General features: G+C 37.3%; 1 protein-coding gene across 1 annotated transcript in view; it reads left to right on the top strand.

Annotated features, from left to right (window-relative positions):
• The window catches only part of LOC126971287 (talin-2), a 121,693-nt gene that overhangs the window by 26,982 nt on the left and 76,536 nt on the right, over positions 1–18,175 (top strand). Inside the window, exons 3-15 of the mRNA XM_050817512.1 lie at positions 2,253–2,357; positions 4,121–4,233; positions 6,557–6,711; positions 8,424–8,579; positions 9,473–9,576; positions 10,989–11,130; positions 11,893–12,084; positions 12,472–12,550; positions 12,813–12,981; positions 13,329–13,501; positions 13,715–13,876; positions 15,307–15,398; positions 16,717–16,805. Of these exons, the coding sequence (XP_050673469.1) occupies positions 6,576–6,711; positions 8,424–8,579; positions 9,473–9,576; positions 10,989–11,130; positions 11,893–12,084; positions 12,472–12,550; positions 12,813–12,981; positions 13,329–13,501; positions 13,715–13,876; positions 15,307–15,398; positions 16,717–16,805 (1,494 nt within the window). The 5' untranslated portion in view covers positions 2,253–2,357; positions 4,121–4,233; positions 6,557–6,575. The remainder of the gene's footprint in view (positions 1–2,252; positions 2,358–4,120; positions 4,234–6,556; positions 6,712–8,423; positions 8,580–9,472; positions 9,577–10,988; positions 11,131–11,892; positions 12,085–12,471; positions 12,551–12,812; positions 12,982–13,328; positions 13,502–13,714; positions 13,877–15,306; positions 15,399–16,716; positions 16,806–18,175) is intronic.

The raw sequence follows: 18,175 nt of genomic DNA, 5'->3' as shown, positions 1-18,175 counted from the left end.
TCTGTAACAAATTTTACTGTTTCATTGTTAACCACGATTAAACCAGTTGTATCGGATCAGTTTGTAATGATTTTTGTTCTGGACGCGTTTATTTGCTTGACCTATATCACGACTATAGCCCAGTGGTTAGTGAATCCCGGTAGGTGCAATCATTTATATGATGAATATCAATGTTTGTTTCCGAGTCATGGATGTTTATTTGTATTTATGTATGTTTAAGTACTTGCACCCATAGTAAAGGCTATGCCTAGTTTGGGGCAAGATAACTTGTGTAAGAGTGTGTCAATAAAAAAAAATTGCAAGCCGGCTTGTTTTGCAAGTTATTACTTACAACATATTAATTTTAATAAGTATCTTTTAGTTTTAAAAGTTCAATTATAATATGTGTTAAGGCGACACTAAATGCCAGCGACCTTGAGCGATATGAGTTCACGGCTGCCGGCCCGCAATCTTTGTAACAAAGCCAATATTTTCAAAATTCTTGGGTGGAAATCAGTTTATATGCTTACAATCCTCGTTATTCACTACTAATCTGAATAAATGAACATACACAAAAGTACAAGCTATAAGAATAACTTTTCTGAGTGAAAGTACCATTAAAATGCGTCACGCCATGCCAAAAAACTTGTTTAACTTCAAAGAAATGTGGTAGTTCAAAAAGGCTCGGCAGTGTAAACTATAACCAACAGCAAGCATTAGCAACCTACGAATAAGACTTAAGGATATGTGTAACAGGATTAAGTAGTTTTCATAGCTCGAAATGCTATACTTTCACTACAAAACTTGTCTAAAAACACCATGTTTGCGTGTTTTCTGCTTACTCTTCGCCTTAAGCTATAGTAGGTAGTCGTATTATATTTCACGGCATCAATGAGTCCGCCAGTCGCGCACGCAAGGGGCGTTGCGTAGCTGATGTATGTTGGTCTATTTGTATCTACATCCGGCCAGCTTCCGTGATGTCGGCAGTCGCCAGCGTTCATCATTACATTTATAAATAGATGGCGTGATCGTGTGCCTACCTGTGTGTCATGTGTTTAACACTTTTATCAGAGCAATGTTGAATTGAGCATTCAATTTTGATGTATGCGTGATGTGGCTTCCATTATTGAAATTTTATGCATACAATTTATAAAGCAACTGGGTCAGCCCAGCAAACGTTGTATTGCCGATATTAAAATCGCGATACAAAAGTAACTGTTGATCGTAGATGGGTGAAAATTAGAAGTTGTATGTATTTTTTAATGCTGACTCATAATCATACAAATTAAAAAAAAATTAAAAAAAAAATTGGCGTGGACCACCCTTAGCATTTAGGGGGATGAAAAATAGATGTTGTCCGATTCTCAGACCTACCTAATACGCACCAAAATTTCATGAGAATCGGTCAAGCCTTTTCGTTGGAGTTTAACTACAAACACCGCGACGTGAGAATTTTATATATAAGAATTAATTTTTGTAATATACAGTACATTCTTAATATATATATATATATAAAACAAAAATTATTAGTTAGTAGTCATAAAATAAATGACTAGGGTTCTGAGTTAACAAACATATAAATACACACGGTTTCGATTCTCCTCCTTTTTGCAATCAATTGTACATATAATATATTAATTAAGTATATTTTTTTAATATGGAGCCGAAAGTTTACTGCATAATATTATTTGGACTTCCGTAAACTTTAATGCACTTTTTGATCGTATTATATCATGAGATAGATAATAGCTTTAAGGGTAAATGTATACACTTATATAATAAAGTCCCAGCCAATGTTCAGGCATTGTTTGTAAATAAATTTAAGCGTTTTATTAAAAATTGGCTCTGTCGTAAATCCTACTACTCCACAGCTGAATATCAAATTGATCGGCAAGCCTGGGTTATGATTATTTTATAGCAATAGCAATTACTGTACAATATAGTATATTGTATTTAAAAGAAATCACAAGAAAAAAGAATGCCGGGAGAGTTTCTTTCGCCGCATCTTCTCTCAGATCGACATTTGTTTCCGAAGCGGTAGTAGTATCTAGTATATTAGAAATGGCATCAAAAAGAATTCTAAAGGAATCAATTTTGAGAAAATAAATGCCTTTTATATTTTAATGTCTTTCATATAATGAGTCTTATTCAATTCTGGATAGAAATATTTGTTTTTGTATGTCGGTATGATACCGTTTTTAGGAATGTGTGATAATGAATACGATATTAAATACATCACACGTAAGCCATGACGGTGTAAATGCTTGTCTCAGGTGTCAAGTGATCCCGCACCGCAAGCACCGGGGTACACGTGACGCGGACTGCGAGAGCGCCTCCACATCGCGCTACGGAACTGGCGGGGCCTGATCACGACACAAGTATGTATTGTGTTTTTAATGGATGATATAATAATAATATAATATTGACACACTTTTTACACAAATTATCTTGCCCCAAATTAAACATATATAGCCTGTGTTATGGGTTACAAGACAACGATATATTTAATACAATATACTTACTTAAACATACATAAATACATTTAAACATCCATGACTCGGAAACAAACATCCATATTCATCATATAAATGCTTGCACCTACCGGGATTGGAACCCGGGACCTCTAGCTTAGTAGGTAGGATCGCTAACCACTCGGCTATACAGGTCGTCATGATTGTTAAGTGATCACCTAGGGTAAACGATGGTTTCTCGGTACTAAACTTATATGTGACTAGATGACCCGGCAAACGTTGTTTTGCCATATAAATTATTTTTAGAGTTTCTAGGACATTGCAACATTACTTTATTTTTCTAAAATAAAAGTAGCCTAAGTTACTCCTTATTACATCCGCTTAGATTAGCCGGAACAAACAAACAGACAGACAGACAAAAATTGTAAAAAATGTTATTTTGGTGTATGTACCACGTATTTATACACATGTAGTAAAAACGGTTATTTCAATATTACAAACAGACACTCCAATTTTATTTATATGTATAGATATCAGTCTTGTAACGGACACTCGTGGACCTCAAAGCACCCTACTCTATTGACTACTCAGGGTTCGTAGATTTATACAAGATGTATTCAGTTAGTTTCATTTTGAAACGCGCGTATATTTGTCAAAAGAGCCAGTTAAACAAGTGCAAACAGCAGGTTCAAATATTTTTATTCAAAGTATTTTACACGCTGTAAGTAAGAATCTACCATCCGTTGTGACTAGGAATATTTTAAGCATGTAAAGAAAAAAACTAAGTGTCACATCAGAGCCTGCGTATAATCGCGTGAAATATTGTTGGTTTTTATAACTAAGTCTGATCTTCAGCGTGTAGCATTAATTGTTGAGCATCGTAACGTTCTCGTAATCCAACGCCTATGCCCGGGCTTACCGCTAATTTGTTTTCTATACATCTATAAATAAACCTATGAAAGTTTTTTAACTCCAGTGAAGGGTGAAATAGATATGATATAGAAAGTGCTATTTCACCGCGCGAATGATTGCGCCACCGTGGTGTCCCTAAGCTACCAAACGAGACACCATACACACAACAGAGTCATGACGTGTTCTAGCTGGTCGCGCCACTAAATTGTTTACCAGTGGGAGGCTCCTTTGTACAGGATGCCAGCTAGATTATGGGTACCACAACGGCGCCTATTTCTGCCGTGAAGCAGTAATGTATAAACATTACGGTGCGCCGTAGCTAGTGGAATTACTGGGCAAATCAAACTGAACATTTTATGTCTCAAGGTGACTACCGCAATTTGTCGCTCAGAATTTTAGGGCTTTTCAAGAATCCGGAGCGGCATTGCATTGTAATTACAGGTCGTATTAATTACTGAACTTTCCATCAGCTGAACGTCCTGCTCGTCTCGTCTCGTATTAAAAAAAAAACCGAAACGGACATCATATGAGTAACTAGCTCTCTATAAAGCTGTATACATTTTGTTGGTAGCAGCGATTATTTGCGCCAGTAGTGTTCCAGTGAAAAATAGCCCTTAGTCAGATACATTTCATGTAGAAGTCGTCAGGGTGTCTGTCACCACACTGTAGATGTTTTATGATTGGTAAATCAGATCAAAACATATTTCTATGGGGTGTATTCCATGTTATATCAATGCCAGTGTTGGTGGTGGTTCCAGGAGGAGCGCCACAGCTGCAGACCACGCTCTTTTAGCGAGCCCAGGCGCCACCACCCCAGCCCGCGGAGGGGCAGTGTCTCCCATCTCGACACTAGAACCGCCACAGTACACAGGTATGTTGCACCACAAATTTCTCTATCCATCGTTCGATGATCGAGATGATGATGATCGAGAAAGAAAGAGTATATGTGTTGCGAGGCGAGTTAAAGAGAAGGTTCGAACTTCGCCCGCCATGTGCTTGTGTTAATGTGTTATTGATTTTCGGATTCGTAATATGTACGTTTATTGGACACTATAAGGCCGGCAACACATTGTCATTCCTCTGGTATTACAAGAGAGTATGGGCTGCGGTGATCACATACCATCAATATTAAACGTTAGAACAAAAGTTCTTGCATCAGAACTGTGTTCACGGACCCACCGGAATTTCGTAATTAACAGGACATATTAATAGTAATTTACATACAAACGTCCTCGCTCTTCTTTTTTCTTTGGTTTTTATCTCCAGATCAAAACTATATTCAAATAAGATCATCATTTTCTAAACACATAAGCATGAAAAATAAGCAAAAAAATAGCTTAAGTAGGTAACCGGGGAGCCATAATACATCCACTACCACTCAACATCTTAGGGAGGAGGGGATGGCTGAAAAACAGCGCTGCATGGAAACATAAATCCATGATTCTATGTCAGGTGAAGCTGAGCCTTTTCCTTTTGCCTTTTGTTTCATCGCGTAGCCTAATTGTTTATTTTATATTTGTAATGATTTGTATGGCAATAAAGAATTTATTATTATTATTATTAATGCATAAGCGTAACACCATCCTTGACGGCCACACCGCAGGGTGGACTTGACTTGGACTTGATAACGTGAAATAAGTATGAGTGGCGAACACAATAGTTCAATTCTGCACCCGTTGTTAGTAGGACTCATTAGGACTGGACAAATAGCAACCTTTTCCAAACAATAATATATCATTATCTGCAGTTCCTCTGTGTTTTGCTTTTTTTTAAGTGCTAGATTACCTAGTCCTCAAAACAAGTAAATCATGTAGGCCCAAACAGAAGCCATGTATACAAATCCGACAACAATAAGTGAAACGGTTAAAACAGTCTGACTCAGAACATATCCTTCCACATTACTTTTCAAAGGAGAGGATCGTTTGATTTCGATTGTTGAGATTGAAACCATCTTTGAGTTATCATCACATTGATTATTGAATTATGAAATCTGAGAGAGGATTTAGTAAATATTACCTCTCAAGGTGAAACACGACTCGACTATGCCCACTAAAGCGTATTTTCAGCGCAACGTAAAATTGTTAACGTGCCGTGCAAACCGCTTCTCATATTACGTTCCCAGTACAACTATGTGACATGGCGAAGTGTGTATATGCCTTCAGAGGTTTTCTCAACGGATATACACGTTACAGATAACGGCAACGCTTCGCTAATATCCGCCCGATAAGGTTGTTACTACAACTAGTTTTTTTTATGTGAATAATTATGCGAACGAACATTCGACGTTCCTGATGTTAAACGTCATATTATGATGCTCTGTCTTAATAGCACCACGAAATGACCTACGCATAGCAACTGCGGTATGACCTCGATGAACTAAATGAACCAACATGAAGTTAAGAAACCGCAAGAGTTATTGTGTGCAGTGGATGCATCACTTCTCACTCACTATAAATAAATAAAGGTATTACCTACGCGAACGTTTTAATAATTCGAAGTACTTAAAGAAAAAATAGCTCTAAATTAAACAATGACGCGTGACGTCAAGATCAGCCATCGCTGTATGGGTTAATCAAGTTAGTAAATCTTTTGTTGAGCGATGTATTTGCTTTTACAACAGGATCCCGGAAAATGTACAAAATGCATTTGTTGCCAAATTCGTAATAATTGGTATGAAACGTTTGTTTTGTAACGGCTACAACGTATAGCATGATATTAGATGACTTTGTAAATGATGGCACAGTTGGAAATTGAACGATCGCTCACAGGCTATGTAATGAGTAAAGAGCCCTCTGAGCCCCGGTTTTCTCAGCTCTGTGGTATATCTTGTTTTGAATAAAAGTAATTTGTTGTGTTTTTAAAGTGATAACTCTCACTTCTAGGATTAATACACAAATAAAATTTGAGAGTTGAACAAAGCATACAAGATTTGATGACGATGCGTCACTCGAACGCTTAGCTCAGTTGGTTAGAGCACTGGCACGGAACACCGGAGGTTGTGGGTTCGAGTCCCGCATCGTTCTTAATATTTTGTTTTTCAAATTTTATTTGAATAAAAGTATTTTAATTTTGAGTGACATTGTCGTCTTATTTTCAGATTAATTATTTCATTCTTGTTGTTGATTCAGTGTTAGCAGTTCAAGTATTTGTGTGGTGCATGATGTATATAATATGTAATGTCGTTCGGTTTTCAGGGCCCACTCGCTGCACAAGATGGCGACGCTGTCGCTGAAGATCTCGATGGAGGGCGGCACGGTGGTGAAGACCATCCAGTTTGACCCGGCCACCCACGTGTATGATGCGTGTCGCATCATCCGGGAGAAGATCCTCGAAGCCAACTCCAGCGATCGTACGTGCATTACATAGTTGAACTTGCTCAAATATAAATTTTAACTGGAGGTCTTGCGTTTTCAGTTTTTAAATGTGAAACTGTTTCAAATTTTTTCGTGCATCTATCGCATGTCGCATGACAGTGATGTCATAAATTCTAGTAAGGGTGAAGTTGTATCATTACTTTCAACTACTACTTTAAATTCAGTTTGGCCGCGCGGTCTAAGGCGCCAGATTTGAGCGCCTGAGTGGGAGAGTAGATTCGAACCCCACACCTGACAAAGGTTGTTACATTATATTATTACAATCACATTATATTATTACAAAAAATAGTTTCATTATATTTATCATCATCATCAGCCGGAAGATTTCCAATGCTGACAATGGCCTCCCCCAAAAATCTCCACTACGATCGGTTTGGGAGGTTTTACCATAATCGCCACGCTGAAGGAAGTGCTCTTTTCGAAAGATGCTGCTGCCCATCCTCAGTCCTAATTCTCAGGTCAAAATGAAATGTACATAACTGGATGGAAACATATGAATAATTTCTACAACTTTTATTTAGCCTTTTCTATAAATGATTAGTTTTTTCGTTAGTATGTGTAATACATATGCATACCAATTTCTTCGTAATATATACTTAGTAATAGTAGTTTAGTTTTTACATATTGTTCAGTAACAAAACATGGCCCGGATTAGCTTCACCTAGAAGAACACTTCAATTGACACTGCAGACATTATGATTTGGTTTGCATTAAATGATAGCATTTGTTATGACAGGGCTATAACTGTACTTAGGGTTGGTCCTGAGCGATGGAACTCCTTGAACATTGATAGAACAAAAATCAAAATCAAAACGTTTATTGAACTCATAACATTGATTTACAATGGCTTAAGTTCAGTCATACACTAAATTTCATAATAATAAATAAATAATATCAAACAGATAAAATTAAAATCAAACAAATCAAATAAGTAATATAAATAACATGAAACAATTAAAATCACATAAAATAAATCACACTTAAGTAGATCAATTCAATTCCAGGCTGCTTCATCATTTAAATAATCTTGGATATTGTAATAGCCTTTGGTGCTTAATTTACTTTTTGTGTAGGCTTTCAATTTATTTATAGACATATTTGCTATATGGTCGGGGAGTTTATTATAGAAGCGAACACACTGACACCTAAAAGAATTACTGACTTTATGGAGTCTTGTGGCAGGCATGACAAGTCTACCCCTATTTCTAGTATTAATACTATGTAAGTCACTTAGTTTTGTGAACTTATTTTTATTCTTTTGTACAAACATCAAATTCTCGTAAATGTATTGTGAGGCCACTGTCATAATACCTATTTCTTTAAACTTATTCTTTAACGAAATTCTAGATCCCATGTTATAAATGGCTCTAACGGCTCTCTTCTGCAGCTTCTGCAGCAGAACATTTTTGAGCTCCATGATATGGGTGTCAAATCCGAGGGTTTGTTAAGAAGAAAGCGGAAATAGTCAATAAAAAAACTTCAATCTTATAGAAACTGTAATCAGTAAAATTTCAGAATTTTCAAAACTACAATGTTTTATGCACAGTAGGTAATTGAAAAAGGTAGTAATTTAAAGATTAATAAAATTCCCGTTTCGCTACTCTTTGGAATATTAAAGTTTGATTCTATTTAATATTATTTTTTAATAACTAAAATCATTGTCTTATTAGAGAATGTTTGTGTACAGCAAAAGAATTTGGACTGTTCTTGGCGTCAGAGGAAGATAACAAGAAAGGCATATGGCTGGAAGCGTCTCGCAGCCTTGACTACTACATGCTGCGGAACGGAGACATGCTCGAGTACAACAAGAAGACCAGGAACCTAAGAGTCAGGATGTTAGACGGTGAGTGGCCAGTGATCCAGCTAACTAGACACATCATTTGTGATAGACACTACTGTGTTGTAGACACATACCTACTTCATGCCCAGTACGAATGTGCGTGGGCTGTGCTAAATAATAGTCTAGAAAATATATCTGTCACAAGGAAATGATAATAACAGAGATTTGGTCAATTCTTTAAGTGATTTGATCAAATCATTAGAAGAACTTAGGACGTAAAAGCGAGCGAAGCGAGCATCAGACTTGAGTCATACTCCGAATCAGACAGGTTAGGTGGAAGGGAATGGCGGGCCATGCCCGTGGTTTTTTTAATAATATGGACCCCGCGAAGCAGGGCTTCTACTTGGCCTTTAGAAAAACTTTTATCTGTTTTGAGGTTAGGTTACATTAACTTGATTTTCAAGAGAATAGTCCGTTACCCTTTCATGGAGTGGGGGAGTGAGCCAGGGGACAGAGGATATCTCCGTCCCTCCTACATTCCCCTCTCACCCCCCTCCACCTGCGACACGATACTAAATTCTTACCAAATTATGTCTGAATATGAAAAGACTTTTTGTCATTTCACGGAACCAACTCTGGCACTTGGTCAAATCACTCGATTTGTTTCGAAATTACCGGCCAAATGAGACTTAACACCTTATGTCTCAAGGTGAGTTGCGCAATTTTAGAGCCGCTCAGAATTTTTGTGTTTTTCAAGAATCCTGAGCGGCACTGCATTGTAATGGGCAGGGCGTATCAACTACCATCAACTGAATATCCCGCTCGTCTCGTCCCTTATTTTCGTTACAAAAAAGACCCGAACACGTCGCTTGCACAATACTGCTTGGTAGAAAGAGCGCGTATTGTGAATAAGTCATTGATACATAATATTTACAAGTTGATTGATGGTGTATCAGGCACGGTGAAGACCCTGCTAGTGGATGACAGCCAGATCGTCGCCAACTTGATGGTTGTCATCTGCACGAAGATCGGCATCACCAACTACGACGAGTACGGATTGGTAAGTTACTTTTGAATATTATTCTCTGCCATTATTAGAATAGGTAGGTTCAATCACGTTAATGTAATGACGCTAAAATAAACGTACGTAGATTATATTGCTATTACAAAGAAATTGAAGAAGAAGACTTTATTTATTTATTAAGGCTTACCAACTAGATATATAATTTTACATATACGAATATGATAAACATTAATAAGTGCTACTATTTACATATTTAAATTAAAGTTATGCACATCGTTACTAAACTAAAAAACTAATGCTAAAAACAAATTAGAAAAATAACCATAATGAATTTACTACTAATACTAATTACATTAGTTACTAATCTATATTTAAGCCTTTTAATGACAAGGACACCTGTTTTTTATAAAAGTTAATATTTGAAAATATATTATCGATGTTATGATCTAATTTAAATATTTTATTATAGCTTACACATATGAGTTGAATGGGAGAGTTTAATCAGTAGTTATTTCTATAAAATTTAATAAATATTGGGGAATAAGTACCTATTCGACAATTAAATGGCGGTACACAAATGCCAATATTTTGAAGAATATCTTCACAGTCTATTAGGTTGTTTATGAGTTTGTAAAGAAAAATCAACTGGGCCGCCTTTCTACGCATTTCCAGGGAATCAATAGATATATAAGAAGTGTCAAAAAACGCGAGTATAGTGGGTTATATGGGAGATGTAAAAATTACACAATACCTTGCAGCATCTTGGCAAATTATATTAATAATGTTTTTTTTTTTCATAAGTTGACATTGAAATGTGTAGTCTTATGATTTAAACATGGAAATATTATGTATTTAATATAGTGCGTGCTACGTATCATCTAATATGTGAACCTGCCATAGTTATCCTAGATTTAGTTGTCTGTGGAACCGAAACGCTGTGCCTTTTTGGCGACATTATAGAACGTTGAACAATGCTTTTTTAGGCCATAGAGTATAGACCTTTTGAAAGACTCAATAAAGTCTAATATAAGTAATATTAGTGATCGGGTGAATAAAAGTAGAGGAATAGAAAAACTATTAAAAAGCATCCTATTATAACTAAATTGTATCATTAATTGTATATATCACTAGTGGACCCGGCAGACGTCGGTCCAGCCGTTAGAAGGAGCTCACTAACATACACATGAGCAGGAGAATTATATTATATGGACGGAATTGAGCATCTAAACCAATCTCAAATTCACTGGAACACACCAAATCATCAAAATCGGATCCACCTGAAGACACACAGAAACTTTCATTAAAATTGGTCCAGATGTTTAGGAGGAGTTCAGTTACAACAGACGCACAAAAGAAATATATATATTAAGATAATCTATAAAACACGACATTTCACATTATTTTTAAACAGATTAAGACAAAAGTAAAATCTGTGGTTTTGTCGACAGGTCCGCGAGGATCAGAAGGAAGAGCCGGAGCCTTACGAGAAGGGCAACTACGGCACCCTGACACTACGGCGACGACACCATGAGAAGGAGCGAGACGCCAAGATGGAGCAGCTGAGGAAGAAGCTGCGCACCGACGACGAGGGTGAGCATCGACTTATAACACTAGTCGCGGAGAATATTCTGACACAATCATACTAAATATGGAGGCATAAATAATAAAAATATCCAGGATTCTATTAATTGAGCGATCTTTGCTTTTTTTTAAATACTAATCCGCTATGTAAGACGTTTCTAAATTGAAATAGTTTCTAACATTCATTGTTCGGGTAGGTACCACTTCGCCACTAGTAAGTATACCGAATACTCTTCTATCACGCTACAATCATCATCAACATCTTAATGTGCTCCACCTCCACAGTTCGGTTTTTAGGAAATATTCTGCCACATACGCTTGTAACCAAACTGGAATGACCTTTCTTCCGCAGTATTTCCAGGTAGACACAACAACATGGGCACCTACAAAAAGAGCAGTGACAGGCTCCTTTGCACCGGATGCCGGCTAGATTATGGGTACCATAACTGCCGTGAAGCAGTAATATGTAAAAATTACTCGTATCGCTCTGAGCGGCGCCGTAGCTAGTGAAATTATTTGTGCTAGTGAGACTTGACATCTTATGTCTCAAGGAGCGACGAGCGCAGTTGTAGAGCCGCTCAGAATTTTTGGATTTTTCAATAATCTTGAGCAGCACTGCATTGTAATGCGCAGGGCGTATCAATTAACATCAGCTTAACGTCCTACTCGTGTCGTCCCTTATATTTTTATAAAAAAAGAGCGTACGTAGCATTGCGTCGTACCATCCACGCGACTCGTTTGTCGATATATATAACCAGGTCGTGTGTACAGTGAACTGGGTGGAGCCGTCCAAGACCCTCCGCGAGCAGGGCATCGACGCCACGGAGACGCTGCTGCTGCGCCGCAAGCTGTTCTTCTCGGACCGCAACGTGGACTCGCGGGACCCGGTACAGCTCAACCTACTGTACGTGCAGGCACGCGACGCCATCTTGGATGGCACGCACCCCGTCACGCAGCAGAAAGGTACTTCATCATCGATACACTATTAACTTTTTTGTAGTTATATCTATTATGTCATATTTCTTCATACATAAACTTTATGACTTACACCAAGATAGCGATTTTTCACATTTTCGTCTGTCTGTATATTCTTTTATAACACAAGAACGGTGTGAAATGTTTTTTTTTTTTTTATTGCAGACGAAAATTTGTATATGTTGCTTTTTGTGCTCTTACAAATTGTGCAAATAACTTGTATATGAACGTTACTGAAAAATTAATACAAACTTCACCATATGATAATATTATCATCGTATCGATTGAAATGAATTGCAATAATATAGTGATGAATTTAACACTTGATAAGATTGTCAGTTGATGACTGAAATAAAAAATAATCTTAAATTTCAGCGTGCGAGTTTGCCGGTATCCAATGTCAGATACAGTTCGGTGATCACAAAGAAGACAAACACACAACTGGATTTTTAGAGTAAGTTTTAGTATGTTATGTTATGTTGACGTTGTTTGACCATATAGAGAGGATGAGCGTATGTGTAATGAATGTACGTCATACCAATAATACACTGTAATAACATGACTGCCAGCTCCACACCCACTTTGCGCAAGACAATCAAGGAAATTTTGTTTTATGTAACACTCTATTTCATTATTGTGATTAAATATTAAGCTAAGTTTTTAAATTGTAACAATGGTTATGGCCAGACGAGTTATAAGTTATCTTCATTGCACAGTCTGAAAGAGTTTTTGCCGTCGTCGTACGTGAAGGTGAAGGGCATAGAGAAGAAGGTGTTCAAGGAACACCGGAGGCACGCCGGCGTCAGCGAGCTGGACGCTAAGGTGCTGTACACCAAGAGCGCGAGGGACCTGCCCACCTACGGCGTCGCCTTCTTCCTGGTCAAGGTATGTGTGTGCTGGCCAGTACTGAGCGGTACACTCTTTTTACATCCTGAAACTAATTTACTACAGCGAGAATCAAATAATCCTAGCCTAAGCCTAGGAACACCCTTGTGATAGGTGCAAGAGGGAATAGGTGGCAGTGATCATTTAGGTGGCCCGCATTGTGTCTCTGGTCTTACAGACAGATATTTTCACTCTACAAACAAGCTTTTATTTAACAATTATTATCCTTCGGTAAAATAACTTTAATTCGTTTTAAAATAGAGTAAAAAACGATATGATCTGTACCTAATTTTAATACGTATTGTTGTTGATCATACCTGTATTTAATCAATACATGCGATTCCCAGGAGAAAATGAAAGGCAAAAACAAGCTGGTGCCGCGACTGCTGGGCGTCACCAAGGACTCGGTGCTGCGGCTGGACGAGAAGACCAAGGAGATTCTGCAGACGTGGCCCCTCACCACCGTGCGGAGGTGGTGCGCCAGCCCCAACACCTTCACCCTCGACTTTGGTGATTACAGGTACACTGACGCTCTGATATCTTAATTTACAGTTACGAGCAACACATAATAATTACCATACTATTTTCGCCTTCTACCAGACAAAAAAAAAAAAAAACAAAATTATAGTGACTATTCAAAAGCGCGTAGTTTAAGCTTAATTGAAAAAAGTTTGTTTGAAATTTGACTTTGAATGTGACGTATATATAAGAGTGAAGTACGTCGTGGTTGCAGCGACCAGTACTACTCGGTGCAGACGACGGAGGCGGAGCAGATCTTGCAAGTGATCGCGGGATACATCGACATCATAGTGCGCAAGAGGCGCGCGCGCGACCATCATGGCATCGAAGGCGATGAGGGCTCAGCCATGCTCGAGGACTCCGTCTCGCCCTCCAAGTGAGTAGATAAATAGCCCTCCGTTGTAATTATTATGACGGATACTCGCCATATATATTTTATTAATTTGATGCCGATATTTCGATCTATTTGCAATGAATCGTGGTCGCGGTGGAACTGCGGAGGCGGCGAGTAACTCTTGACACATTGACACTTGACACTAATAGTACATCAATCTGTCCACGTGGCGCTTACTCGTTTTGGTCTTTGGTTTCCTAATTCACGACACACACTACTGACGACGTCCATACTTTCGGATATTTTTATTGCATTCGTACTGCAGAGGGAGACTAGGGTCTTTTTCTTCACACGGGCGGTTTCCGCAACTCGACGTCATATGCGTCTATTTTGCGTGCGATTGAGACTACTCCAACCAGCCAAGCTCCTCCAAGAAGTCACCCAACTTCTTAACGTTTCCGAAGACTACCCAAAGGGCCCTGGTGATACCAGGTGCTTCGCCCTGTAGTTTGCCACCTCTCTGCACTCCAGCAGATCGTGAGCGGCTGTTTCTAGGGTCATCCCTAAATCGATCGATACTACTGAGTACTCATGCGGTATCAATATGAACAATTGAATGGCTTAACTAAAAGCGGTACTAATAATTTGTTATTTTTTGTAAATACATATAATATAATTGAACAATAAATAAAAATAACGCGAACTTTATAATTTTGCAAATATAGTTTTAAAAACTTCCCACTTTTTTTTAATAAAAATAATTGTACAACATCGTTCACATGTGGCGTGTCGAGTGTAGAGCACTCCCAGACTTTTAAGCGTTATGAGGTAGGCAGTTACTCATACATTTTTTGGCTTTTGTAAGGTGGTACAAACCAATTTGTTACAAAAGGAACTACAAATAAATCTAGTCAATTTATTGTATTTACTTCTCACGGACTAAATTATAATGACGGTGGAAAAACATAACCATAACACTATTCATATCAGGTAGTTTTGGTTTGAGGGTTTTAACGATTGCCTCCAGAGAGCTATCGATTCAACTTTTAGTTTATTTGAAATGACATTCATAATATTGTAGTCCGTGAAAACAATCCTTTCACCCAATAACAGGGCCAATAATATTGATCAATTGAGTGTAAATATTTCCCGTAAAGTTTGAATAAAATATAGCATAAGTGTATCAAGAATAATTTTATCTTCTAATTTTGCTTTTTTAAGTAGTTAAACGGTAAAAGACTGGTGATTTTTGTAATATTTGCAATAATAACTTAAAATAGTTAAATTGATCGTTATATTAAACCCGTCAGTCAGCAGAGCACTTCATCAAATTATATGAAGGTTTACACCTTATTCAAGTAATTCCAATGCGACAGTGCATCATACAAACTATGAAGAGTGGATTGCAAATTTAATTAGATCGCAAAAAAATTAGTTACTGTGTACAGCTTGTAATTATCGATTTGTTCCAGAGCCAACATAATCCAACACGACACGTTCAAGTCAGGCAAAGTGAACATGGAGTCGGTAGCCAAGCCCGCAGTTATGCGGCCCGGCGCCGAAGGTACGTGACAGACACTCACACACACTGGTGATCACAAGTACCCACAATCCATATCATGGATGTGTGGTGGTCCTACACAGTACGGTTTTCAAGGAACTTTCTTCCACGAACTACAAAGCTGTGGAATGAGTTTCCTTGTGCGATACTTCCGGGATGATACGACATGAGTACCTTCCTTAAAGATCGACAACGCTCCTGTGATCCCGCTGCTGTTGTAAGAGAATGTCGGTGGCGGTGATCACTAAACACTAGGTGACCCATACGAAACCATATATTTTTGGTATAAAATTATTATGCAATTTTATTGATACCATAACATTTTAATGACGTATTTAATGTAAAGATTTAGTTGACTATAATTTTGTTCTCGCTAGACAACTGTTTATTATTTCATTTTAATTTGCGTTGCTTATAGACTGCACTGTATATTTGATATTCATGTAAAGTGTTATACAGCTACTAGGATATCTGCAATACTATATTAAGGTCTTAATAAATAATTATATATTTGTTTTTATTTTGTTATTGCTGTAATTTATAACACAGCTACCTTACAAATATACTTTGAAAATTTTGGCCTGTTTTCTGTTGTATAGAGATACTGTAAAACGTGCTTATTTCATTTCAGTAATGTATATTTATAAATTATTAATACATGCCAAAGTTTTCACTACTTTTAACGAAACACCCAAACTACACAATTCTTTCCAAAAATAAGTTCAGTCTTTGGGAATAAACGTATGAGCCATACAATTTTCTTTTCATGCACATTGGTTTTATGTTTTTATAGAGTTTAAAGTTTTGAACGCGTGAAATTTTTATGTTTGCTTTATAATATATATTTTATTTAAATATATTCAAATAATATTTATTCTTAAAAGTGTGTGAACTTAGTTATGTAGGCAAGTAAGAAGTTTTACTTCTTTGGCTTAAATAACTTCAAAATGATATATGATATGAAGAACCGCTTGTCTATCCGTCTTATTGCAAAAATGTGGCGGCAACTTAAAAAAAAATTACTATTTTAAATATAAATCTCTAGTACACTGACGCTGCGGTTACCGAAATCACTTAGCTAAATAAATATGTCAAATAAAGATATACCACTTCACACTATACTAGAGCGAAATTTATTAGATAACCTCACCGTGTCGGATAAATCTGTTACTGTGCGCGGCCCCGAAAAATGTATTCTCATGTTTTTTTCCCAAAGTATAACTTCATAATACAATTATTTTTACATTTTAGTTGATGATAGGGAATGTGGGAATTGTGTGGTTGTCGCGTGTGCGGTGTCCGTAACGTGTGTTGTGCGCAGGCGCGAAGCCGTTCGCTGTGGGCCACGTGACGGGCGCGCAGCAGAGCACCGTGTCGGGCCAGCTCATCACGGGCCACGCGCCGCCCGCTGTCAGTATTATACCACTGGAATTGGGGCGGGGCGCTATCGTGGCTGTCTTGACTCGTTAACAATCGGGGACTGTATTGTACAGAATATGCAACATGCAGCTGCCTCTAAGTGAACCATTCGAAACAATTTGTTATGTTTTTAAAGTGATAACCCTCACTTCTGGGATTAATACACAAATAAAATTTGAAATAAAAATTTAATGAACGATACGTCACTCGAACGGTTAGCTTAGTTGGGAGAGTTCTCGCAGTGAACGCGAGCGGTCGTGGGTTCGAGTCTCGCATCGTTCATAATTTTTTTTTTTTTTCAAATTTTATTTGTGAACCATTCGGTATCGTATCGACCATAAATCTTGGTGTATTTGTTCAACTTTATCACTGTAGCCACTATTTGAGTGTTAACAATGCACCAAGAGATAATGAACAATAGGACATGCAGGAGGCGTTAACTCTGAAGAGGCATGTTCTCGAATTGTTCATAAACTTAGACACACATAGAACTTAGTATTTATCCTAGAATTGAGGGAAATCAGAATAAAATTGCCATGATGTTTGGAAATTTTAAGAAACTTCATGAGGCCTCCAATGCCAAAACAGCCATCATAGCGTGCCGCAAGTTTTAAATTAAAGGTGACGTCGTCCATGTGCGGTGAAAGCGACTCATTGTGCTTTCAATTAACGCTCTTTGTCCTTATGAAAATTACGTTTTTTTTTCTGTGCTGGTTGGAATATATGAAAGATTTATTTTTGTTAAAATTAAACACAGAAATCGAACTAATAGTTCAAAATGGCAATGAGTTTCGAAGCAAGTATTAAACCAAATTTCTAATTTTAAATAACGTAAATTTCTAAAGACTGCTCTATTGCATGTTCTCTGTCACAGTGCGTAGCATTTTCCTGCACCATTGTATAACCAATCAACGTCTCTCTTGTCTTTAAAACAGATATCCTCGAAAAACAAAAAGATATTCCAAACTTAACATCCTTTAATCACCACTTGCAATTGTAGTCTTGCATGTTTTTACGCATCTATTGAAAATGTAATAAATAATTGCGCAGCACTGTAACATAACTCATGGCCTGTTACATATTTTATTTTGAATATATTTTCTTAGATGTCAAAATCGCATGTCATCTATAATTCGTAATTGATGTTTTTCAAGACAATCAATTATTTTATGGTGTATATACTATATAGATCATAATGTAAGTAGCAGTTATCTCTCTAAGAAGTCGTCCACATAATTATTACTATTGAAAACTTCGGCGAAAAATGGTGATCGAAAGATTTATTTTCTCTTTCACTCGTTTCGTCAAACATATTCTTTCTCTATCTCTAATTTATTATCTCTATTTATAGCTTAGTTTCG

The sequence above is a fragment of the Leptidea sinapis genome, chromosome 23 (assembly GCF_905404315.1).
Source record: "Leptidea sinapis chromosome 23, ilLepSina1.1, whole genome shotgun sequence".
Lineage (NCBI taxonomy): Eukaryota > Metazoa > Arthropoda > Insecta > Lepidoptera > Pieridae > Leptidea > Leptidea sinapis.
This window is presented reverse-complemented; position numbering and strand designations above follow the sequence as displayed.